At 39.0% G+C, this 25483-nt stretch overlaps 1 protein-coding gene across 1 annotated transcript in view; it reads right to left on the bottom strand.

Annotated features, from left to right (window-relative positions):
- The window catches only part of NF1 (neurofibromin 1), a 153564-nt gene that overhangs the window by 55588 nt on the left and 72493 nt on the right, over positions 1 to 25483 (bottom strand). The window contains exons 4-29 of the mRNA XM_026861758.1: positions 23939 to 24129; positions 21539 to 21645; positions 21195 to 21262; positions 20873 to 20948; positions 20197 to 20354; positions 19385 to 19558; positions 19089 to 19211; positions 18718 to 18792; positions 17419 to 17550; positions 14285 to 14419; positions 13700 to 13813; positions 11447 to 11526; positions 9996 to 10119; positions 8421 to 8564; positions 7631 to 7877; positions 7229 to 7302; positions 7032 to 7115; positions 5988 to 6428; positions 5399 to 5538; positions 4723 to 4845; positions 4204 to 4287; positions 3462 to 3578; positions 2752 to 2933; positions 2435 to 2646; positions 1638 to 1799; positions 527 to 630 (exon numbers count right to left, since the gene is read on the bottom strand). Coding sequence (XP_026717559.1) covers positions 527 to 630; positions 1638 to 1799; positions 2435 to 2646; positions 2752 to 2933; positions 3462 to 3578; positions 4204 to 4287; positions 4723 to 4845; positions 5399 to 5538; positions 5988 to 6428; positions 7032 to 7115; positions 7229 to 7302; positions 7631 to 7877; positions 8421 to 8564; positions 9996 to 10119; positions 11447 to 11526; positions 13700 to 13813; positions 14285 to 14419; positions 17419 to 17550; positions 18718 to 18792; positions 19089 to 19211; positions 19385 to 19558; positions 20197 to 20354; positions 20873 to 20948; positions 21195 to 21262; positions 21539 to 21645; positions 23939 to 24129 — 3671 coding nt within the window. The remainder of the gene's footprint in view (positions 1 to 526; positions 631 to 1637; positions 1800 to 2434; positions 2647 to 2751; positions 2934 to 3461; positions 3579 to 4203; positions 4288 to 4722; positions 4846 to 5398; positions 5539 to 5987; positions 6429 to 7031; positions 7116 to 7228; positions 7303 to 7630; positions 7878 to 8420; positions 8565 to 9995; positions 10120 to 11446; positions 11527 to 13699; positions 13814 to 14284; positions 14420 to 17418; positions 17551 to 18717; positions 18793 to 19088; positions 19212 to 19384; positions 19559 to 20196; positions 20355 to 20872; positions 20949 to 21194; positions 21263 to 21538; positions 21646 to 23938; positions 24130 to 25483) is intronic.

The raw sequence follows: 25483 nt of genomic DNA, 5'->3' as shown, positions 1-25483 counted from the left end.
GACACAGGTATTCCAGAGTTAAGCAAGCCCTATCTTTTGGTAAGCTACTTAAAAGTTTTTCTAAGAGTTAGAGATAATTCAAAGCAACAGCTACTAAATCCAAGTCTTGAAGAGAAATTAAAGCAAAGACGTTAAACACAGCATGCACACATTCCATCTTGCTTCTGTAATTAATTCAGTGACCTAAAGCAGACGCTTTCTGGTATCGCTGGAAATCCCCACATTAGAGGCCTACATAAAAGCATGAAGTAGAAGAGGCGCTGCAAGAGCTCTCTGTCTTCCTTACTCTCTCAGGGCTTGGACATGCAGCCAAGCTCATCTCGCTGTGCTGGACAGCTCTGTACAACTCTCCCTGGGTGTAAGGGCTGCAGATACGGTTAATGTGTCTGGTAAAGTGAGGAGTGGAGAAGTTTGAAAATATGAGAAAAATACTTGTAACAAGGAAAAAAGGAATCCTATTATATTTACAGTGACTGGGAATCGCGTTTACAAATAAAACATTTGCTCCCCCCCTGGAATCTCAAACCTTGTTGGATCCACCTCAAAGCTAACATGCTGCCATTCAGGGGATGTGATCACAGTCCTTAACAAAGGTTCCAAAAGCTTCTGCAAATACGTAGCACCATATACCTGTGTAGAAATAAAATCAGAATAGGGGCCAGATTAACAATGCCACTCACAGGAACACTCCAAAATTCTGTAAGTGTTAAAGGAGCCTGAAAACACTTGCTTTGTTTTGGCATAAGCCAGATTTCTGTTAAATCAGTGTTTCTATATTTAGTCTCACTTCTGAAACAGAGATGTGATCAATCTCTACAAGTATTTTAATTTGTTTCCAATTTAGAGAAAACTATCGATCACTTTAATAACCACAATAACCCTACGGGATTCTTTCTTAGAGCACACTGACTCCACAAGTCAGCTGTGCTTGTACACAACTTTAACCGAAATAGAAGCATTAAACAAGATCTCGGACTTTGTGTCCCATCTTTAAATTGCCTGTTACAAAAAGAACGGCAGGAACAGTCTTCAAGCTGGTACTGGCCCCAGAATCCCTCATATAACTGAAGTAGTCGGAAGTTTAAAGACCCCTGCCATGTCTGAAGATTACTTAGGAAAAGACTTTAAGGTAACTAAAACAAACCTTTAGCTGTTCGTAGCAATTATGTTTTCTAAATAACTAGTAAACTTTCTTGAAATCTACAACTCTTGCAACACTGTTGTTACTGTGACCAGTTTTCTTCTTTACAAGACGAATATACAACGCAGAATATAGAGACGAGGCATTAATTGCCTTGGAAACTTTCAAGAGGGACTAACTGCAAGCTTAAGTCTAACTGGTTAAGTCACAAAGTCTTGGCACAAGGTTAGTTCGAGGAGGATTTGTATTTCTTAGCTGGGCCTGAGCATAAGAGATCTACAAGATCTAGGTCATCAAACATTAAAAGCAAGACACCCTAAACTTGACAGATGTGAGAGCTGGGTCTGGGTTTAAGTTAGTCTCAAAGGCAACTCTGTACTACTGCCATCTACTCCACTTACTCAAGTGCTTAACACCTCAGACTGGTAAATTTGTATTTTTGTATTACTAAACTTTTCCCGTTACTGATCTGTAGCAGAAAGATTAGATAATATACCTTAAAACAGAAAGTCATTATTTTACTGGCTAAGCTGTTTCCTCGGAAGAGCGTCTGCATGGAATCTGCAAGTTCAACTTCCTTTGAAAACATATTCCAGAGTAGCTGGTAGAGCAAGTGCCGGGAATCAAAGAGCGTGACCAGGACACGAGCTAGCTCATCCTTAAAGGAAGCAATGAAATGTTAATCTGACTAGCAGTGAGCCAGAACAAGCATCAAAAAAAAGAATTATGAAAAAAACGCAATGGAGTTTCTAGCGAGGCTTGACATTTGTTATGGAGTCTTGCATATAAACATCAAATTAAGCATACACCAATCTCCCTTTAAATCTTTCCTCTGCTACTGCTTGTCCAAAAGTCTGCCCCATGATATCCAGGCATAGAAATTCATAATGGTTAGTCTAGAGATAAGCAGTGATTCTGCCGTATAACAAAGCCCAATTCATCTCGCTAAAATCTAGAGGAGCAAATACAATTCTGTTTGTCTGCATTACAGCACACACAATCTGCAATAAATAACCAGCCCAAACAGATGCATTTATTACAGTAACTATATATAAAATTACTCCTAGACATGAGCTAAAGATTTACTATAAAAATGCAGTTTATAATCACGATCTCTGACAATTATTCAGGACGCTTTTCAAGAATATACTAAATAAGGCTAGTTATCATGAACAGTAGGTCTAATCTCTCTTTAGCAGACTGCTGTTACACCCTTAATGTTTGCACTAATTCTTATTTCAAGTCTTAATATTTGGAAAAATGTAGGAAATAAAAATGCATGAATCAACTTACCCACTGAGAACAAGGCACCACATTGGCTAAAGCCATAGCAATAGGAAGCTCCCCCTGATCACCCATCATTGTAACCAACTCCACCAATCTCTCAAACCGATCTGCTAGCACTGTTTCTGCTAACGTATCAAATTCTGTTCCCTGCTGCAGAATTTTGGTGAGGACTTCCATAAACGTAGCTCTTGTTTGGAGGTCTTTATGATAGCCCAAGCCTGATTAAAAAAACCCAGAACTACTAAGGAAGATGTAAAAATAAAATAAATACCAATGTCTTCATTACGTATTCATTTATGCACAGTTATCTCTAACTACTTTACCTATTGAGTGCATAAGGCCGCTGTCCACATTTGCATTGAGTAAGTTTGACATAGCCAGAACAGTGCAGTGCCGCAGCGACGCCAGCCTGCGGGACATTCCACGCTTCCTGCCACCTGTTTGGGAGCTTTCATCTTCAACTTCACTACAGTCGTTTAGAAGGTTCATAAACAAAGTGAAATATCTGAAGAAAAAGAGAAAGACTGGGGTAAGTAAAGCAGATTCTGCAGAAGCAGCTGCAGTAGCCTCCCAAAAAACTCTCCTAACTGCCCCAAGTAATTTTTCTTGCAGCATAGTCCAAGCTTCCAAATGTGTTGTTAACAACCAGAAGGCACTGTCCTAAAATTCATATGCAAATGTTCCCAAACCCAGAAAGTGAATTTCACAGGTGTGCCTTTACAGATGTCTCAAAAAAGATTTTTAAGTTTCATGGATAAAAATATAACACCAAAGCAAGCCAATCCCTCTCGTGAATTAAGCAGACATCTGCATGAAGCAGAAACGAAGCCAAATTTTATTGTTATTTTGTAAACGAAAATGTTTCCATAAACTTGGGAGGCAGAGATTTGTGAAATGGGATATATAAGAGGTAATTCCTGTTCAGATGATAAAATTATTTCTGCTAGAAGAAAAACCAGTTTATAATAAAAGTCATATGGTCCATCTCCTTAAGAGTCATTGTACAGAAAAATAGATAAAAGTCACTATTTACTTAAGAAATAACTGAGATTTCGCTTCCATCAATTCAACACCATCTCCTTCTTCAGGCTGTAGTGGAAGCCCAGCAAGAAGAGAGACCACTGCTTCCATACTTGCTTGGTCCAAATCTCTGAAAAATAAAATTTTCAGCAGCTGTGAATCAGTTCAGCAGAATTAGTCTCTCCTTCCACTTGATAATTCCCCCACCTGGTACCAAGTCCCTTTTCCTTACCTATCTACCTGCAGGTGAAAAGAATCTTTAAAAAAAAAATCCAGTTATTCTAGTAAAGTTCTGTCCATGGGGAAAATAGCTGTCGCATTTTGTGGCACAGGTTCAAGCACTGTATCCCCTAAGGACAACTGCAAACCAGATTTGTCACTAAAAACACCAGTTAAGTATAAATTCAACACTATAATGTTTGATGATTTTATTATTCAGAATGCTCTAGCAAATAAAACTTTCAAACCTAATGCTAAATCAGAAAAGGTATTAACACGAGTTAAATAAACTTGGTAGATTTAAAAAAAAACAAATAAAACCAAACACCCACACCTCAAGGGCCATGTTAATTAAGATTATGCATTAAATATAATTTTGTTGCTGCTCACCAAAATTTAAGTTTCAATTTTTGTCTTTTCCTTAAAACGACTAACACCAGAGGAAATCCACCTGAGCCAGCTCATCTGTGGGTATCAAATGGCACCTGGAACACTGTTAGCATCTTTAGAAACAGTGTAAGCATAATCGTTCTTACCTTGTCAAGCATTTCACATCCTCGTCTGTTGCTTGATTAGATGTTCCCATCACCCAGTCTGTCAGATATTCCACCATTTTGTTCCTGTTACATATAAATACATGGCTTTAGCTTTGCGGGTTGGTTGGTTTTTTTTTGCTTGGTTGGTTTTTTTAACTAGCCCTTCCCTCAAACACACTTACTACCATTTTGGCATCATTCTTAATTATTACAAATCCAGTGTAAGAACTATTTGAACCCCCACACACTGAAGATGACTGAACCAATTATACCAATTAACATCCCAGTCTGTACCACACACAAGACTTTTACATGTGTTCAGTATCCCCGCAATCAAAATGAAATCTGAATGCAGTACCAGGTTCTAAATTATTCAGAAGACAAAGACAGGGGCACCACCCCTATACCAGAAGTAACAGTGTGAGGCAGGTTTAGATTTATTTTTTTAAACATATAACCAAACAAAATTACACTTGTCCACATTTCACTACCCTAAAAGTTATATAATGCAACACTTACCTAAATTTCATTTCTTGGCAGAATGAAAGATCATCTCTCCTTTCCATCATTACTTCTACTAACTGACAGAGCTTAGTTTTTATTTGAATTGCATGGACCAAATTTCCAAGGACACGCACATACCTGAAGAAGCAAAAAGATTAATACAATACTTCATGCTACTTCATACTACAAGGCCCACACATCTGACAGACCTCTTCAGCTCTGTGCTGGAACCTACACGCTGGCAGACGACTTGCACAACGGGTTACAGCAAGTGGTTGTCCTGGGCTACCTTTTTTTTCCCCACCCCAAGTAAGCCAGCCCCTGTGTCAGCTGAAGACCAGTACCAAATTTCTGGCCAAAGAAGTTTTCTATTAGTATCAAACTGAACAGAAGCCCACCCCTCAGGTGGTTTTTAACCACTGACACCACTGGATGGAAAAGAAACCAGGAATGCTTGCAAGAACAGGCCAAGCTATGGAATGGTTCGTTCTTTAAAAAAAATAGTCATCGGTACTTTAGGCTGCAGTATAAATGACCTCCATGATTACTGAAGTTGTCAGAACCATAAGGAGGAGGATCAGAAAATCAGTTGCTGCTTCTCCATGGATGCAAGCAAAGATATAAACTAGAAGGCTCCACCTCGCTTTTTAAACAAATTACTTTGCATAGGAAGGTCAAACAGATTTCTTACCTAACCAGATTCAGCATCATCGTCTCAATACTGGCTTGTCCAAGATGTTCAGAGCTCCCCTCTGTATGATTGTCAAGCAAATTCTTCATTATAGCAATGGTTTGCTCTACAAATTGTGTGTTGGTCTCAGTTAACAAAACCTACAGGAAGAAAATTGCTGGCCTTAATTCTTTACAAACAAAACTATAAAAAAAAAAAAAAAGAAGGGGCAGTTGTCAAATACAGTGCAGCATTTCAAAAATCATTTTGACAAGCATTTTTCTAGTTATCGCCTAGCCAAAGAATTCCAATATACATCAAGATTAAATCTGTCAATACGACCAGGCATAACGATTCTGAGACCATTCGCACAGATTCTGTACTCAGAGTTCACTACGAATTCAAGACTGTTTTCAATTACCTGATGTTAAATATAGCCTGGAATCACAAATACAGTAATTATTAATTCATGCTGCAAAATACGATCACAATGCTTGCAGGGTTTTTTGTACAAAACACAAAAAGATATCAGTTTCAATTACCTACGTGAAAGACAAGACAGCTGCTTTTAATGAAGACACAAATGTGAAGGAATATGTCGACACTTTACCTGTCCTTGAGAATCAAAAAACTTGCTGATGGTATTCTTCAATTTGTTAAACAGCATTGGATAAAGTGCTGGACTCAGCTCCAACCCCACCAGATCTTTAATGTTAGTCCGTATCTGAAGCCCCACCTTCTCATGGTTACAGACCATCAGAGTCAATAATCGATCAATGAATTTGCTGACAGGAGTCTCCGCGTTGCCCTCGGTGGACACCATGGATATCATGGAGCCCTTGCGCTCGCTGACGGGGCCCATGGGGGGGCTGTAGGTTGCCAACCCTGCGTTGCTGCGATGCTGCAGGCACACTCCCCCGAGGGCACACAAGAACCCCGTCATGTTGATCCACTCCTGCAGAGAATCTGTGTCAGACAAGTCTATGGAGCCTCCCCCACTGACGTGTGACATTCGCCTCTTAACAATTGTCTTATGGAGGCTTTCAGTAACCTGGAAAAGAATGGCTCGGGATGAAATCTCTTCAATTAAACATAACTAACGGAGAGAACAGCATTTCAAAGCATTCCGTAAGACAGCCTGCCATTTACAATTTCAGTCTCAAGAAAGAATTTTCTAAGGTTCACCTCTCACAGTCTATTGTGACAGACTGAACAGAAATCTGTGCAGAGGCACTGCCTGGAGAGAAGTGGAAAAAGCAAGGCTAGAAAGGACTGTCACCTAGTCAAGCCCCTGCTCTGCACTGGGGGGCAAAGCATATTTAAACCATGACAGTCAGCAGCTTGTTTCAAAACTTGCAGTGAAAGGGATTTCATCATTTCTCTAGTAGTAGAGTTTCCAGTACTCTTTTTTTTCCAATTTATTTTTAAGCTCAGCCTCCATCTCTCAGAGCAATTTAAGTCAAACTACTCCTTGGTCTCTTAGTAAGCGTGGTGGACAACTGGTCACCAATATTTTTCTGGAATACTTTCATGAAGCTTAAGTCTGTCTACAACACTAATTTTCCAGATTAAAATTCAGTTCCTTAAAATAAATAAGCTTAAATATTTGTTTTGAATTTCAAAGGGTTGAACCTATGCAAAAATTCATAGTCACCTGCCCATCTTCCATTTTGGTCTTTGGATAGTTAAGGATTAGCTTTGTAGCTTGTTCCCATTTCGCATGTGTATCCTCCCAGGCCTAAAATAAGACATATCAAGATTTAACTTCAAAACCACTTGTAGCAACAGTATTTTCCGTTTAAAACAAAAAACATGCATGCAAAGCACATATAAATTCCTAAGAGAGTTTACCTCTGTGTTGCCTGCAGTTGGATGTTCAATGCGTCTTAACAACGCCATCACTCTCTTCTGAAGAGCTGCTCTCCCTGCGAAGGAGCACAGAACATTTAACCAAGTTTTCTGAAAGCCCACCTGTATCAAAGACGAGATCTTTGAAAGTAATTATTAAATTAACAGAGGAACGTATCCCCCTAAAGCGTTTAGAAAAGGATTCTTCTTGTTACACTTTAAGATCCTCATGAACTCAGCCACCCAAATTCCCTCTCTTGCTAGCAATTCCAATGATTAAGACATTTCAGTGAAAGCAGGAACAGCAATCAAATCAAGAATCTCAACCTGTTCAAAGAACTCAAACCCAAATAACAGTCTTACTAGACAGGTAGAAATGTGGTTTTACACATTCGTGATTCTTACCCGTTGACATCATATTGCTAACAGATGCAAACTCCATGAATGTATTGTAGTTTGGCAAAAAATTATGCACTGAGACTTCATCTACTCCACATCGGATATCCGCTTCCTCGCAGAGGTGACGGAAACAGGACATGGCAACGAGGACTGCCTCGATATCCGGGCTCCACAGGAACATGTACAAGGCGACTTCCAATTTTGTCTGGGCTTGGCGACAAATGGGCGTTCCGCTGCATCCCGCTGTGCTTTCCTTGGGAAACAGAGAATTCAGAATTTGGTAATATTGCTTATGGATAGGGCAATTTGATTAGAATTTAGGAAGAATCTTATTGATACCTGAAAAGTGTAAATTAAAAATTAAAAAGTTTTGGCTCATAAAAGATGTTCTAAATATCCTAATTTTTCTCCTGCAGCTAGAACTAGTAGCACGACTAGGCTCCTGAAACTTGTCTGTCAAAGGATATAACTTACTAAAATGCTTGGTTTTATGATCCTTCATGGTACATTCATACTTCAAAAGTGAGATTTCAGATTTATTAACAATAGACTACTGCGTAGTGGTGCTACGTGCAATCCTAAGGAAGAAAACACTAAATTTTAACCTGAAAAACATGGGATTTCTTTAAAGTCTGAAACTTCACTATTAACCAGCACATTATGAAGGATACAGATGCCTTTTCCTCCTCAGAAATAATTAATTTTTAAAAATTGCCCGCAACATGATTTTATTTCTACTTGCACACAGGTTTTTCTTACCAAGTATTAACAAGAATTATTATCACCTATTACTTACCATGGAAGAATTCCCTTTCCCTTTCCTGAGGGTAGCTCCTGGAGCACAGCGTATCATCTCTTCATGGTCAAGAGAAATCTGACTAGTGCCACCCCCAGAGACGTCATAAAGGAAGAGCAAGTGGCAGGAACTCCTATCTGATTGCTATAAAGAGAGTGAAGAAAAACAACAGATCAACTTATTTTTTAAAAAAGGTTAAAAAGGATAGGTTTCAGGAAGGTAAAAAGCTCTTCCAACATTTACGCAGTACGTTTCACATGAAGTTACCCGTATTAATGGTATCTTAGAATGGTATTTCCCCTTAAATCACCTGGCAAGTCATCCTCAAAAAACATCACCCTGAGGTAAGCACCAACGGATGCCGTTCCTCCCCTCCCTGGAGCCTCCTGAACGCCCTACAGGCTTCTTGGTTTATCCAAGAGAATACATACTAGTATATATAATTAGAATGTAGATGTAATCAAGTCTAAAGAAGCCAAGCTCAGAAGTACTGTACATTTTATCCTTTACATTTTATACTTGATCAGAAAAGCAGGAACTGAGATTGTGAAGCAGAGCTCTAATAACAATGGGTTTTCTGATCCTGATATTAATGAAGATCCTCTAAGCACCAAGAGGAAACAGATTTAAAAAAAAAAACTAATTACTTCTTAACTGGATTGAGAGTACTAAGCACATTCTCTATTTGAAGGACAGCTGATTTCCACTTAGATGCCAAATGTAAAAGTCTCCCTGAATTCACAGAAAGCCAGAATGCCTAAGGTCTTCAGCTGCAATACGTGAGACTGAATTTTACAAATATATATTGAACTGGAAAAAGCCTATTACTCAGCATCACCAGAGACAAAAAGTCATGTCCATCAGTAATGGAGTTACCAGAGTGGGAAAGAGAAGAAAAGAAAGAAGTCATTTAAAGGTAAAAATCCTCTTGCTGAAAGAGGACTTTTTAAGTATGCTATAAACTACACATCAGACAGTATCCTTGCCATGTTAGCACAGCTACTTTAGGTCAGACATGAAGAACAGAAACCCTTTAGTTTTTCTAGTATATCTTTAATTCAAAAAGTAATATAGCAAGTCTGGCTTTAATTCTAGCAAGTATAGCATTACAACATGGGTTTGGCTTGGAGAAAGTCTCCTGAGATTATGGGAAAGAAACAAGTCAGAATTCTAGGACTCACATGAACATGAGATCCAAAAAGACATTTTTATTTCATCCATGAAGAAGTATACTTTATCATAACTAACTTTCCCTTTTTCGCAGCTTGTGGACTATTTCTCTGTGTATTAGGCAAATAGGTATCAGGCACCAGGTTTCTGCAAAACATGTATTTTCCAGGCAAGCATAAAAAAAAAAAAAAAAAAAGAAAAATCCCAAACTTAACTTCGACTCTAATCAAGGGTGCCTCACGAAGCACCATCTCTCAGCAGAGAGGACATAAGAAATCAGAAAGTATAGGTATAGCTATCAAATCTCTTCCAATCATAAAAATCACCTGTTAAATAAAGGGAGTGACAAAACAGAGAGCAATTCCTCTTAATGATCCCAACGGGTAGATGTCAACATTTACTTACTTTGTTTTTCAGAAGAAATTTATTCCTGCAGATGAGAATCTCTCGCAGCCACTTGAGGATTTCTGTACTGCTGAGCATCTGATGGCTAGTTAGTTTCTTGCAGATATAAAAAAGCATTTGTGAACTGCAGCAAAACGAAACTCAGCGTTAGCTTTCTAATCTAGTGACAACGTTTTTGAAGATATTACTAGATTTTTTACATAGAAATAGGCAATTAGCACGAATATCCTATACATATACTAGCATCATCTTTTAAAAAGTATTAAGTGTACTTTAAGTGAGAAGCTCCCCTCTGACCCTTCCCACCGCCCGGCTGGCCTTTGCAGTTCCCTAGAGGAAGTGAAGCGGTTCGGGTACTTGTTAGAAGTCCAGACTCCAGGGCTGGCGGTTCAGCAGTCCTCCATTTATCCACACAACAGGTACAGCACAGACAGTGGCAGTACAAGTTTACCTACACTGCTCTGACAACGTGTCTCAACTCTGTTCTGGAAGGAACACATCTAGGGATGTTCCTTCTTCATATCCATTCAGGCCTCACACTCTCTGTTAAAACTGCCAAAGGGTCCAAATTAGTGTCAATTTTAATGGGTTTTTCCCCCAGCCCGAACAGACCACAAACTCATTTCCACTATTAGAAATTACAGTAATGAGTTTTTATTGCCCAGCTAGGTAGGGCTCAGCCCCAGACCTATCCCATAGCAAGCCCCTCGAGCCACGGTCAGCAGTCATGCAGGCCAATTCGTGGATGCTCTAAGAATGCTCCTCCTAGACTGCTGCTCCCTTTCTTCTAAAACATCAGTACCAACTCACATTAGATCACCACATTTATTTTTTTTTTAATTATTTAGCTCGTGCGATTATTAGAATTCTGAGTTTACAGAGTCTTGTTTCTTGGTTCAGCACTTTGTGTAATTTTGAATTTTCTGGAACTTAATTTCCCTTTATGTTCTCCACCACAGCTGCTGTGAAGTTATAAAAAGCAAGATATCTTTATGATATCTTTAATGAATTAAATTTCTTTGAATACACAGGTCAGGGCAAACTACAGCCTTCATTACGAGAGGGCTTCAGAATCAAGATTGGCAATTCCACACTTGTAGAATTGCTTAGCATTTCCCTCCCTCAGCCCCAAAAGGATAAAATAGAATTTAAACAAGTAGTAAACATGTGAATGAGGGGGAAAAGTCCCTAACTTTTCAAACTAATGGTCATTTCTGCACCTTAACATCAGGTTGAAAAGTCTTTAAGAAAGCCAGCAAAATGTTTCTTATTATATTTTTGTTAAGTTCGTATCACATAAGGAAGACGTAACTTTTCTATGAACACGCATAATTTTGACTGCAGATTGATGTCGATGTCGCACACTTTTCCCAAAACATTCACATCTATTTCAAAAGAGGAGACAAAGCAACACAGCTATTCCTCTAATTTACAGAAGTGCGTTTACATACCTTATTTCCCAGAATGTTTCTATAGGTGCATCAGGGTTCCACAAGTCAATGCTGTCTAACTGGTGAAGAACTAGCAAGGCCTGAATTCAAAACACAGCAGAGTTTCACTTAAAGGCAGAACCTGACAAAGTACATCAGCACAGGCACAGACACAGGTGCAATCATGTATCAATTACGTTGTTTGAAACACAACAAAAGATATAAAAAGCAATTTCTACAGAAGAATAAAGAGTTCACTGATAGTCCCTGCCAAAAGTATTACATTTCAGTCTTTATTATACATACTTATAATGCAAACCTAGAGGTTTTACCTTGTATTTCCATACAAATTCATGCAAGACACACAGACACAATGTTTTTAAAAGACAGGTTTTGGCTTTAATATTTACTAAAAAAAAAAAAAAAAAAAGCGCGCAACCAATCCTATGGATGTAAACTTCTAGTGGCAGTAACAAAATTTCTGTAGCTCAAGCTCTTGTCAAGTCAAGACAGGCAAAGAACTTGACAGTTTGTCTTTGTTACACAAGCAAAACCTTAGATAAGAGATAAGAGGCTCTGACCATATCCAAGAGAATACCGCTGAACTATGACCAAAAACTTTTAATTTCTGCTTTTGATTTAGTCAGATTAACTACAAAAATCTCAAAACCCAACTACTTATAAATTAGTTGAAGACAGTTTTCAGAAGAAATCATATCTGATAAAAACTGAACTGGTCAAAGTCTATAAATAAAAAGAAAATTATTGAAGTTGTTTATCCTTAATTGTATCAAGCAACTATAGCAAACAAAACCTCTCCTCTTATGTCAACTATTATTTGGGGCTGTCTGATATGCAGGCAATCAAATTTTTACTTTGGTGAAAATACAAGTTGAAGACAAATCTGGAAGGTCTTAGGTATTTTTTCTGACAAATTTTTTTTAAAAAGTTTGCTGCAAAGGGATTGTTGGAATACTGTTAAAATGGAATTTAAAAAAACCCTGCAACCCACAGTGTTCTCCAACAACATTTAAGTAGTTATTTCAAACTGTTTCCTAGCTTAAACAAATATTCCAGAAATTATTTACTAACCAACTAGTCAAAAAACAGAGATGAGAGGCCTGTCCTCAGCTACTTAAACCAATAATCAGGTACATTAGGGATCAAGATCAATAAAGAATCAAGACTGAACAGTACACCAAAAGTAAATCACACAATGGCCAAAACTCTTCAATCTAAGTTCCTGTAAATGACTGTAAAGATTTTACTACCCAACATAAATTTGTCAGAGATTTTTAGTGAGCAGGATTATTCTTATACAATATTCTTGAATTCTACCATTAGACTATCAAGAAATACGTACTACACACCTTGACAGGCTGTAGTATATTGGCACTGTTTGTAGCAGTTCTTGTTGAGGCAAGGTTTGACGAAAAAGCCTTAGTTTACCTACTAAAATTCAACTATCTAGGTAAAGCTTTAATAGCATATAGGTATAGTTAATCCTCTTCTCAGTCTACCTGTGAAGACCTAAACCACGGAGGATGTCAATGGCGCACACGCACTCTTGCACTGTTTAGAATGGGAATCCGAAGATGCAGGATAATATAACTGGCACCACAGATGAAAAAAATACTACGACTTTTCAGCTCGGTTACGCACAGAGAAGCGGCTGAAGCCTGCTTTCGTTTGCATGAAGTGCTCTGGGACCTGTCACAGTGTCAAACATACGAATGTGACAACCCAACCGCCAAAGTCTCCGAATCGGCAACTTTGCACAGAAGGGCACAGACCAGAAGTAGCTCTGGTGAGCTGTTAGCTCCTTCAGTCAAAGCTGGCGGGAAGATTTCAACAGCCTTAAAGTATCTCACCCATCCCTCCTGCACACACAACCTCCGACTCACAGCAGGCCACGGGACCAGCCACGGCGTCAGGCTTTTTTCTCCAAGGCATTCAGAGAACACAAGAGAGAGGCCAAGCTTAACGGTGCCCTCCGCAAGGATGGAACGGAGGAACTGTCCAACTGTGTCTGATCAGCAAACCACATGAAGAGGCGCAGGGCAGCCACAAGGAGAGGCATGAATTGCTTTTTCAAATTTTCTGATAGACCTCTCCTGTAAAACTTTCAGCGCAGGAGACGTTTAGAAAAAGATCAATAGAACCCAAACTCTTAAACCACAGAACTTCATAGCTAATTGATCCTTCAGAGCTTCTGCAAAAGTCTGGACCTGTCTGTGTAAGAACGACTTGGCACAGAGAACATTTACCCCTCACCTCCATGGCTTCTTGTGCTATATCCGGCATGCTAGACTGCGGGACGAGCTGGACAAGGCCTGTAATCAACTCCGCCGTGCTACCTTGGGTCTCAGGCCCTTGCTTCCTTGGATTCTGCACAGCAAAAAGGAAAGCAAGGTTAAGCTGTCAAACTTTTCAATGACTGACCACGTTACTGACCACTACAGCAGCATTGCTGCAATGATGCTAGGTGGATTTCTGGATCTTTAAGAGGCTCCCTCAGGTTTTTTTCAGCTATGGTGCCCCTTGATTTTTGTATCTTCGACATAATGGAAATATTTTTAACTTAAACAATAAAAAGACCTGAGAAAATGGAAGATCTAAGACCGCATCTGTCTTTCTACTCATTGAATGATGACTAATTTCCCCCCTCTCCTTATTTTAATTGTCATCTTGTTCCACTCCCCTCTCCCCACTCCTGCCTGAAAGCACAGAAGCATTATAACCAGAGAAAAGAACGAGCAGGGAAGTGTCCTAGGTGCCAGGTTTATGTTTTTAATTTTTACTCATTTCATAGCTTCAGAAGTAAATTTTCCTACGAATGAATTACTACAATATACTTACACACAGCAAAAGCTTTGGATCAGCATGGATCAGTTTTACCAAGGACAACAGCAAGAACTTGTAGCTTCTGGTTTCCAAGTCAGTAGGTTTTTCTTTAAATTTAAGGCTTGTCATTTTCTCCTTAAACGTAAGACTCTGAGAGAACGAAAAATCACAGTCATTGTCAGTAAGATAGTCTACACCGTAGTTATAATTAAACATTTTATGAAGGGTATTGCTTTTATAATCTATAATTCATTAAAAATTTTAGAAGTAAAATTCACTCAAGTATGGTCACATAGCTTTTACCTAAAGATCCCCTTCTACATATGCATATGCTACCAGTTGATTAGATCTTTAAAGTTTCCTTAAGAATTGTTTTACGAGCTGCATGTGGACGCAAGAAAAGCTTTTGTGTAAGACAAACTGTGGCAAAAGAAAAATGGATAAAAAGACCAAAAAGGATTTTCTCTGGTCCGAGAAAGAAATAAAAACAAATGTTTCCAAGTAAGCTTGAATACGTGAGAGCGTAGGGAGCTTTTTTCCAAAGACAAAATATTCTCTTTATTTTCTGCCATAATGACAGTCTGGATGATAGCAAGTTCATCTCCACAACCTCTGAAAAATGAAGCTTTCCGTTTCCGCAAGGTACACAGTGCATTGCTTAGATAAAAAATCCCTTGCTTCATCTGAAAAAATCAGTGAATTACTTCTGCAGCAGTCAACTTCCTTACGTGCAATGGAGAACCTTTCAAGGTATGTACTGAGAGGTCACATAAGGTATTCTGACTTGACTCCAGGGTGAACTGGATCATATTCTACCCTTGATGTTCACACAACAGACTCCAGACAGGAATCCCACCACCCCATTTAACAAATCACAGAGCGCTGGCCGCGAGACGCGTGTGCGTGGATGCTGCGGCTTGTAAGGGTTTCAAAAACTGGGTTTAGGCCTCAATCCAGCAGTGTGCACAACCCTTCCAAGTGAACCACCCCGCTCGATGGCAACCAACTTCATCTCAACAAAAATAATTTGGGTGCACACTAAAGTCTGTGAAAACTAATCTATGTGTGTATGTGTGTGTGTGTGTGTGTGTATATACACTCACACATCTATAAATAAATACATTTTTAAAAGATGAACTTGAGTTAATTGGTCCCCAGTATGTACAAAGGACAAAAGATTTTCATTTTTCTCCAGAAGTTTACAGAATTTATATTTTCATTAATTTAAATTTTATATCAGCAGAGATTAAATTAGTATTTTGCTTACAGCTACCAAAATAGTTACGATACAGTAACTTGGACAAAAAAATTGCCCCTGTGGATATTCAACACAAGACAATGCAACGCTCTTTAGAAACTCAGCTTTTTAACTCTTTTGTCTAGTTTATGATTTGCAAAGATCTCAAATAGTAACATGAACTTGGTTTTCGTTTTCACTAACTTGTAAGTTTTGAACAAAAAACCCCAAACCCTAGCTTGAGAGCATCCTCACGGTAACTGAAGGGGAGATACGATATTGTATAATTAAGTTCTACAAGGAATTAGAGCTCATGCCCTTTTGCTAAACAGTTACTGTGAATATATACAGAATGAGATCTCCCACGTAAATGCATCCAATCAAGACACTGATACCACACTGGCAGAGGTAAACTAATTCTGTGCTAAACCTTAGCTTGCCACAGTTAAGGGAATTCTGAGAAGAGGCACATGGCAAAAGCAGCTGATTTGTTTCTGTGAAGCAACTGATTTACTTCACACAATCAAAACTAAAGACTATCAATAAACAAAGACAGGGACATGACTGCTCCCTGCAAATACACCGAGGGGATAAACACGGGTTTGAAGCTAACAGACAACACGGGAACAAGAACGGATGGGGATAACTAAGACGTAAATAAGTTTAGGCTGGAAATTAGAAAACAGTTCTAACCACCAGAGAGGGGAGACTCGTTGTGGTGGAAAAGTAGGAGCAGAAAGAACAGGACAGAACCAACAAAAAGCCTTTCCTTCTGGGAGGGAGCTCAAGTGCCTGTGAAAGGGGTGGCCTTGGAGCTGCCCCGAGCAGCGCTGAAGAGGCTCCTCCAGCCCGGCGTGCTTACACCAAACAGGCCAGCACCTTCCCTACCCCGGGGCAACCAGGTGACTGCACTGGTAACTATGCACAGAAAAGTCGGAGCAAGGAAAGGCTTTTCTGCGGTAGTTACGATGGGTCATACTTACAGCAACAGAGGCCCACTGCCATGCAAAACAGTGACTGGTTGGCATCTGACCATGTGAGCGACAGCAGCCAATAAGAACGGAAAATAAGAAGCAGAAGACAAAGCACCACCAATCAGAGTTGCCGTTACAAAACCCTGCTATCTTCTCAACAGATGAATACATACATGTAAAGAGCAAGTTAAACATGTTGTAGCTTTCAACTAAAGGTATTGTGATCGTTTGCTTTCATCTGAGAAGCCCAACAGGAATATTTTCATGTATCATTTTAGGCCTTCTAGAACAACCAACCAAGTTCACTTGACACATCAAAAGTCCTAAACAGAAAGTTCAGAAGAAAGGCTACACAGCTGCATGTGAATTTACTAAAAAAATTGGGATGAACTACAAATTGGAATTTACTTGAGACTTTTTCAAGTCAACCAAGAATATTGACTTTATTTCATAATGCTTGAAAAATCTTTTACTTTGTTGCTGTCACCAAGACCAAACAGTCAACTTGCTTGACAGAAAGCAAGACAAATGAAGAGCTACTCATGGTAAAAGCACTGTAGTTTTCAAAAATTATCTTCACATACAGAAAGCTTTTGGTTTTCAGATTAAACAAGACCGGACGTATTACCTAGCGATTCACATAGCAAGAAAGCTTAAAACGAACAGTTAGCCACAGAGAAGAGTTAGAGAAGAAATACTTCTACGTTGCCAGTTTAAAAGCAGCATGAAAACTGAGAAACGTACATCGCTGACTCAAAACAGTCAATGCACCAAAACCTGCAAGGTTTACAGAGCAAGTATGGCTCTCTGTTGCTTTTTGGATTGCAATGTTCTTCCCCCCTCTAGTTTCCAGTCTAAAGTTAAGGAATAAAGAAGCTGGAATGGAATGGAGACACAGGCAGAAGAGGTCTGGGCTCCGCGAGGTGCCGCGCTCTCACCGGGGTCATGCGGATGGGGGGGTGCGCCCCGCAGCCCTGCACTGCCCTGTGCAGCGTCTCGCTGAACATGCTGCGCAGCTCCACGGAGTGGCAGTACACCGCGTCGATCCGGGGCCACCAGTCCAGCGCCGACTAGAACCAACACACAGAAACGCTCAAGTGTTCAACCGGCAACAGAGGAGGCAGATTACCATTTCTTTTAGACCTCCACAAGTTACGAAACCTGCAGCAGAACTAACCGTTCCACGGGAGCGTTTTACACAGCGTTACTGATACGTTCATTCTGCATTCTCACCATAAAACCCGTGGTATTTCAACGACCTGTGACAGAAGCAATACTTCCAACTTAGCTGCTTGTTACATTTCTTCCTGAACAAGCACAAACTCTGGGACCATAAATGCTGGAAACCATGGTAGATTTCAGGATATCGCACACTAGTAAATAATACCTCAAACCAATGTGCACTCAATCCTTTGTGATGCACTAAACAAAATGGGAAATTGGCATTTTAAGTGCCTGATAATATCTGAAAAGCTGTATTAATCCACCACAGATACGCCACCACATCTGCAGGAGCATTTTCTTCCGTTTGTCAAAGTGCTTAACACCTTTTTTTTAACAGAGTGTTTTCATTACAATCCTGGGATAAACGAAATAGAAGCTGTTACGTAAATTAAGTAAGGCTGGATGCTCAACACTGATTCTATTTTCATACTGACCAGGAAAGTACTTCTGAACAGTATAAAAATTGAAGTAATATTTTAGTGACTTCAAGTACAATGACAAATTGAAGATGTACAACTGCACAAACTTTCAAAATATTTTTGGCAGTCGACATTTACTACAATTTTACACTATTTAAACTCATACTGGATCAAATCCCTGAGCAAAACCATGAGGCCAGCTCTTCCCCTAAGTTCCCTTGTCAATATAGCAGAAGTAGCAGGAGGTGCTGTAATGACACGTGCCCTGGGAGTGTTTTCCATACATCACTAAAGAACCACCTATCACAAAACCAGAGAACTAAAGATTCGTTTGTCATCCTATATTAGAGGGCGTTAAAACATATTTGTACTGAAATTCTATCCTGGAATACAAGCTCTCAAACTAGGAATCCAACTGCTGGGCAGCGTGAACAAATAAATATCTGTATGTCCTTCCTTATCAGCAAGCAACTCTTGCTGCATGGATAAGGGCAACAGCATTTGGTCTACTACTCAAATTGTATTTAATAAGCAGGCATTGACCTGACTAGAAGCCACAGATTGCTGGGCTGATTGAATACTTTCAGAACTTACATTTGTGATTATTCGGTGGAGCGAGTTTACCAGTACATAATGAAATGTTGATGGGGAATTCTGTGCCAAGCAGATCTACAATAAAAATACATAAAAGTCACTTAGGAATATCTTCATCTTTGCCATCTTTCTTATCACGCTGAATAACATACTGGAGCCTTTTTATTAAATTGACAAAGCTGTCAAATCTACAAGAGAAGGTCTAATCAGCTGAGAAAAGATTTGTAAAAACATGCAGGGATTTATTACTAAGGGATACTTATACAGTTGAACTTATTTATGAGCTTCCAGCTGCTGTTAGCAGATCTTTTATCGCTGACAGGTCATCAATAGTATGTGGAGAATGACTTACCCATAAGCAGTGTTCTCACCTTGAAGTGTTGGTTATTATGAGGGTTTATGCGGAAGCAGGAAACCAAGCAGTCAATCATAAGGTCTACATCTGCATTCTGATTGCCTCTTGAAAAAGGTTTGCTTGGATTAAACAGCAAATTCTAGATATTAAAAAAAAATATATAATCAGACACCAAGATTATTCTTGTCTACTTTTAATGCAAAACTTTCCACTGAAAAACAGTACGGTATTCAGTTAAGGAGAAATTAAAAGTTATTTCAGTATTTTAAAATGCACATTTCTTCACTGCAAGTAGGAAACAGACATTTTTACCTTAAGATCTACTACCATGGACTGCACAAGTAGGAAGATGACCGAATTATCTTCCCAGTTGATGTAGGTAGATGCTTTGCACAGTTTAACACAAGCAATAGCAGCACTTTCAGTCAGCTGTCTGCTCCCACTGTGGCCTGCAAGCGCTTTCCTGAGATTGTCCAGGAACAGTTTCTGCAGAATTCAAACGAGGAATAGTTATGACCAAAGCTTTGGTAATCTGTGGTCAGGGTTTTTAGATCCTTAAACACTGAAAACAAACAACACAAGGGTGGATATTGTGACTGCAGAAGGCAACCTGATGCAGCATTCTGGAGAAACGTTATGTTTATTAAAGATACTCGCTTGGAGCGATCTAGGGCAATCGGAATGGCACAAAGGGAGATGGTTGTTTACTCTTAACCGTAATGTTTGCAGCCACATTAAATTCACCATCTGGTAGAGGTACTGCAGTTCTGGAACACAGAGAGCACACGCCGCAGCAACCTCAACGCTTACAGGCCAGCTAGAAGCAATGCTACGTTTGCTACTGGTGGAGGCAGGGGATTCACAACACTGGGATTCAAATCTCCAAGGAGATGTAAAAGTTCTGAAATAACATTGTTTGGGATATACTATCTGTATGAATTACTGACAGTGAAAGAACATATGTTAGGTGAGAACTTAAAAAGGGCGCATAATTTTACATATGGAACTGTAATGTGCTTTTTAGGCAGGAAAGACAGAATAAAATATACTTGAAATACAGAACAAGCAAAACCAATCATCCTCTAGAAATCAGAAGCAGAATTCAGATACTCTTCTTCTCTTACCTTGTTCATTTTAGTTTCCTCTACCACATCCTTTGCTATATCTTGGATTATCTCTGGACACAGGACCAGGAGTATGATTTGCAGTGGCCAAACTGCTGCTTTACGTTTTGTGCTTTCAGCAAAGCCATCCACTAAGTCAAACAACTTCTCCGCACAATCTGCATAAAATATAACCCCACGTTCAATACCAATTTTATTTATCAAAAGGTAAAAAACAGGTATGACAGAGCAGAGGGATAGCTCCACCTACACAAAGAAAAGTTCTGCTTTGCACATTGCTGGCATGCTATTGGGGGTAAAACGGTCTCAACTCAGCTAAAGACTCGGTTTACCTGAAAATATAAATTTTTCCTCTCTTTTTGACTAGAGACAAATATAGGTGATGTTCTCTTTTAAGTTTTTTTTCTTGTATCGAGATGAAAAAAAATATATTTAAAGAGTTTCTGCCTTCTGGGTTTTATTTCTTTGTGTTGTGAACCACAGAATGAATCTCTTTAAAAGGTGAGTCAGGAGAGAAAAGAGACAGCAATATATCCCTGCCTGCCCCGAGAAAGGTTGACAGAAATCTGTTTCTCATTTGCAGGCTGCAGAAGCAGCAAAGAGGGCACAGAATGCAAGTGAACGTGGGGATGTCTGAGAAACCACGTTCCGAACGCTGTCATTTGTTTTGTCTTACCAGCCATATCAGTCTGTGGCGTTTGATACAGCTTTGTGAATTCATCAGGATAGTTTTCCACCCAGTTCCAAAATGCCTGCAGAGAATGCAAAACATATTTACATTCGACAGCTTAAAAATGCTTTTTCTGAATGATGTTATTTAAAGGAAGAGAGATTTTACTCTTATTTCTAATCACATGACACTTCTGGCAAAGCATACATGCATCAAAAGGATGCATCGACTTATATTTTACAGTAAATTAGTGAATGGCAACTATTCCTAAATTAGAGAAAGTCTTCAAATAAGCAACGGAACAGAACATAAATATTAAAATACTCACCTTTTCAAGACTGTTGATAACAGCTAACTGAGCTACTTTCTTAAGGGCTTTAAACTTGAATACAGTCTCTGTAAACAGAAAACATTTCTGCATTTAGAGAAGAAACTTGGTTCTATAAAGCAACACAGATTATAGAAGACATTTGAAGTGCAAAGCAATTTAAACCAATGTCTTTATGCTACTTAAATATTTGGTAAATATAAATATATATTTAATTTTGGTAAATATATGACTACACAGTCAAACACACCAAAAACCCCCCATCTGTGTATCAATACCCTTGTGTCATCCCTAACTAGTCATATCCAGATACAAATATTTCAAAACACAGGCTCAAATCATACCTTGCAAGAGTCGTTTTAGTTTTGCACAATCCACACTGATGTACTGTAAAAGTTCAATATCATGAACATCAGCATTATCTTCTGAACAAACAGTCAGTTCCTGTAATCTAAAAATATGCAAAGTAAACTGACTTCTCAGTCAGATGATGTCAGATAGGCACGAACACACACCTATGGTTCTAGACATTTGGACAGCAGGGGACGATCACATAATCTCCTCATATAACACCATCTCCTCAGATAAACTTTGCCAGGTTTAGAAGGGAAAGATGGATCTTGCGTGATTAAAAGTTAATATTATAGTCTTATTCCATCCTCACACTGAAAATGGATCCAGAAATACCAGTGATGAGTCTTACGAGATGCCAATACCATCTGGTGATAGTCTGTTTATGCCCCAGATTTGCCTAAATCCTTCTGTTATATATCGTACTGTAGCAGTAATCTTGTCATCTTTTCAGCTGAATACTAAATTCATGGAATCATGACACTTTTAGACTACTGTTCCTTAACAACAAGTCTTGCCCCAGCTGATTTCTCAAGAGTGAAGCAGGGACTTAATATGGCTGAAGGGAGCGACAACCGCTCTTTGTGAGCTAACGAAGGTCCATGGCTGTCTGGCCTAAACAAACAGGACGAAGTTTATTTAATCAAACCAGTTTAAACACAACGGCATCTTTTCACACTTGTGTATTAGATGATTTACTAAACATCTCATCAGATACTAAGCCACTAATAACTAAATCACATGTTATCACAAACTGAAGATTGCCATGGCTTGTTCCAAAGTTACAGCTGCGTTTGAGAGATGGAATGTGATTTCTAGTACTACACACAAAAGCAGTTCTTCATTTCTTCAACGCCAGGGAAACTTAACAGCCCTCGCTGGGAATGGGAAGGTCCCCACTGCTGTGCTTTTCATGCCAAAAATCCCCCAGCTGCTGTACAAGGCCTAGAAATATGCCTAAACAGGAAGCACGGGTCAAAAGATCAGCAATGCTAACTGTCGGCAGGCTGACCCCTGTGGGGATCAGCAACAATTGGTCAAATATTTAACTATTTATGTACAAGCGATCCTGAAGTGAAAAACAGGTTAGGGAGAAAGCACTACGTTCCAGCTCAACTGGATGGTGAGAAGGGCTTTGGAGCTTGAGGACTAAACCATGCTACAGACACGGCAGTAAGTACAGATCTATGGACTATGTTCAAGGACTGTCAAAAAACTTCAACTGAAAAATACTTCCTATAAAAGGAGCAGAAGAAATTGTTTCCATTTCCATAAGCAACAAAACATAATCAACCTATTGAGTAAAACCACATCCTCCATGCTAGCTGCCAAGTCTATGTTCTTGAAACAGAAGTTATTAAAGGCTCTGTAAAAGTTTTTTGAATACTTACATTTTCGATTTATTAAATTATTTTAGACTGATTTCCAAAATGTTGGAGTGGAACTGTTTTTACATTATAAGGAATATATAAATCTTTGTTTCAATTAAATTGGCATACTCTTTGCTATGTGACCACGTAAGGCTGCCCGAGCTCCACTTCTAATAAATTAAGGATGATGTTAGCTGTAACAAAGTGTGATAAGAGCTAAGCTACTTCAAGCAACTTTCAAAAAACATCAAGGTATTTCAGTAATAAAAAGCTTAATACACAACTCTAGGGAACAGGCAAATGCTGAAGCATCAGAAGGATCTGGAATAGGGTAAAAAGAGCAAAGAATAGATGGAAACTTTGGGCCTGTCTCTCTTCTCACTTAGAATAGCAGAAAAGACAGCTATTTTTACAGTAAATGTGCTGTGAAACTCAAGTCAGTCAGAAGACAAATGGGGCTTTTCCAACAACTAACAAACAGTCCAGCTGTTTTGTCCCCTTCAGGCATAAGACAGATTTAACATAAAAGCCTTCAAGCAGGAAAAATGAGGAAAGAAAACAGCGCTGGAGCTCCAACAGAGCTGTAGGCAATCAGAAATCCTGCATTATAAATCCTTAAGTAAACAGATACACCCATTATCTTCAGCATCCTTTTTTTTTTTCTGCAACACCTTGCACCCACAAGAACTTACTCAACTTATTCAGCTGTGCTATCATTATTTTCACTCTACTCAGCATTTCACTTGTACTTATGAAAGCAGATTAAAAAAAGCAATAAATGCAGCTCACAGAAAATATGCTGGCAGTAACCTGGAATGGATATGGAACAGGTTCATTTTGTAACCTGAAACTCAAGTCAAATTTTGAAAGGTAGAGGGAATTTCACTTAAGAACGATCTTGTTAAATATCATTTAAACAGTTAACTTCTCTGAAATGAGAAAGACTACAATTCATGACAGATGTTCTAGACACCAGCATGCAGCAGATCTAATAACACTGTGAGGCTACTGAAAAACACCTACCTGGTGGAAATGCGGCTGAACACAGCATTAAAGTTATTGCAGCTAAGAGAAAATAGAACCCCAGAGGCAGAATTACGTAGTTCAGCTGCATGCTGGTTCCCTTCACGGTAAGTGTGGATGAAGTGGCAGATTTCTGGCAGCAACTGTTTTACCAGCATGGTCTCGTCTAGTCGCATGGTATCCTTTGGTTGCTAAAAAGAAACATTCAGTATTTCATGAAATTCTGGTTTTTGTAGCTTTGGAGGCAAAAAAATGGAGCATCTGCCACTAGTAGGCACAGGACCTGAACCTAAACTTCTAATCCCTCCTGCAGGCTACCACAGTGTCAGATGTCTACAGAGAGGGTTCTTTCCACGTGGACGATGACCCGTATCATTCAAACCTTCTTACATTTTCAGTTAAGTCTCCAGAATACGCAGGACACCAAGCTGATCAACGTCATCAAGTATCAAGCAAAATATCAAACTATTTTTTGAAGTAAAACACATTTCCGTTTCGAGGAATGCACCCTGTTGGTCTGTCTCAAGTATGAGCAGTCGAGCATTGGCTATCTCGGCTCTGAACGGAAGCTCAAAGGCTGGAGACCCATCCCTACCTCTCTTTTGGGCAGCATTCTAACCGCTGCATTTTGACAGCAAATATTTTACATTAAAAAAATGAACCAGAAAGAAAGGTGCTTCTCCCTTGCTCTTGCCTGGGATTGCTCTACATGACTTAAAAATGGCTTAACTTTCCTTCAATAGAAAAATCTAATTTTTGCCATTTTGCACAGCATGAGGCATAAGGAAACTATTTACAGAAGAATTCAAAGTGAAACTTTGCTCTACTAAGAGCAAGTTTTAACAGAAGGGTCAGCATTAAAGCTTTCTAAAATTCTACCAATGAATTTACCATAGGGAATTGGGAAGTTTCAGAGACTCCCACTTAGCTGACCCGAGTCCTGTTGCCATGAGAACTTGATGAAACATTGAGCAAGAACAGCGAGCAAGAAATCTGAAGATATCACAGAACACAACGCTCTTTGTATAGAACTTTGGCTCAGTCTTATTAAACATATACTGGCTCAACTTGGTCTCATTTGAATTGACAAAGCAAGAAGCATTCGGTGCAATTTTATGCTGTTCAAGAATCATCATCTATCAGGAAAAACACCACTAACGTTTCAAACAATAAGCATGTAAGAAATATTTTTAAATAATTGATTTCTGAAGTTAAAACAGTTTTTCTGACTCACTGCATCAAAGACACCAAAAGTGCCAAAAAGAGGTATTCACCTCAGCTGTAAAAGCTGAAAGTTATTCTGGAAAATGTATTTACCTGGATCTTTTGTGAATTTAGAAGAATCCACAATTATTCAGACTGGTTTAATACTGTAATATAAGATATGCTGCTTGACGAATCTAACCATAATAAGGTCACTACCTTATAAAGAACCAACCTTCAAGAACTGCTGCAGGGAAACAGCAAAGAGCTTAGATGATTTCATGAAATTCATCCAGGAATACAGCTTTTAAAAAAAAAATAAAATAAAATTCCTTTCTTGTT

Source organism: Athene cunicularia, assembly GCF_003259725.1.
Source record: "Athene cunicularia isolate RWA chromosome 19 unlocalized genomic scaffold, athCun1 chr19_part1, whole genome shotgun sequence".
Classification (NCBI taxonomy): Eukaryota; Metazoa; Chordata; class Aves; order Strigiformes; family Strigidae; genus Athene; species Athene cunicularia.
Note: the sequence above shows the minus strand (reverse complement) of the source record. Positions and strands in the feature narration are given on the sequence as shown.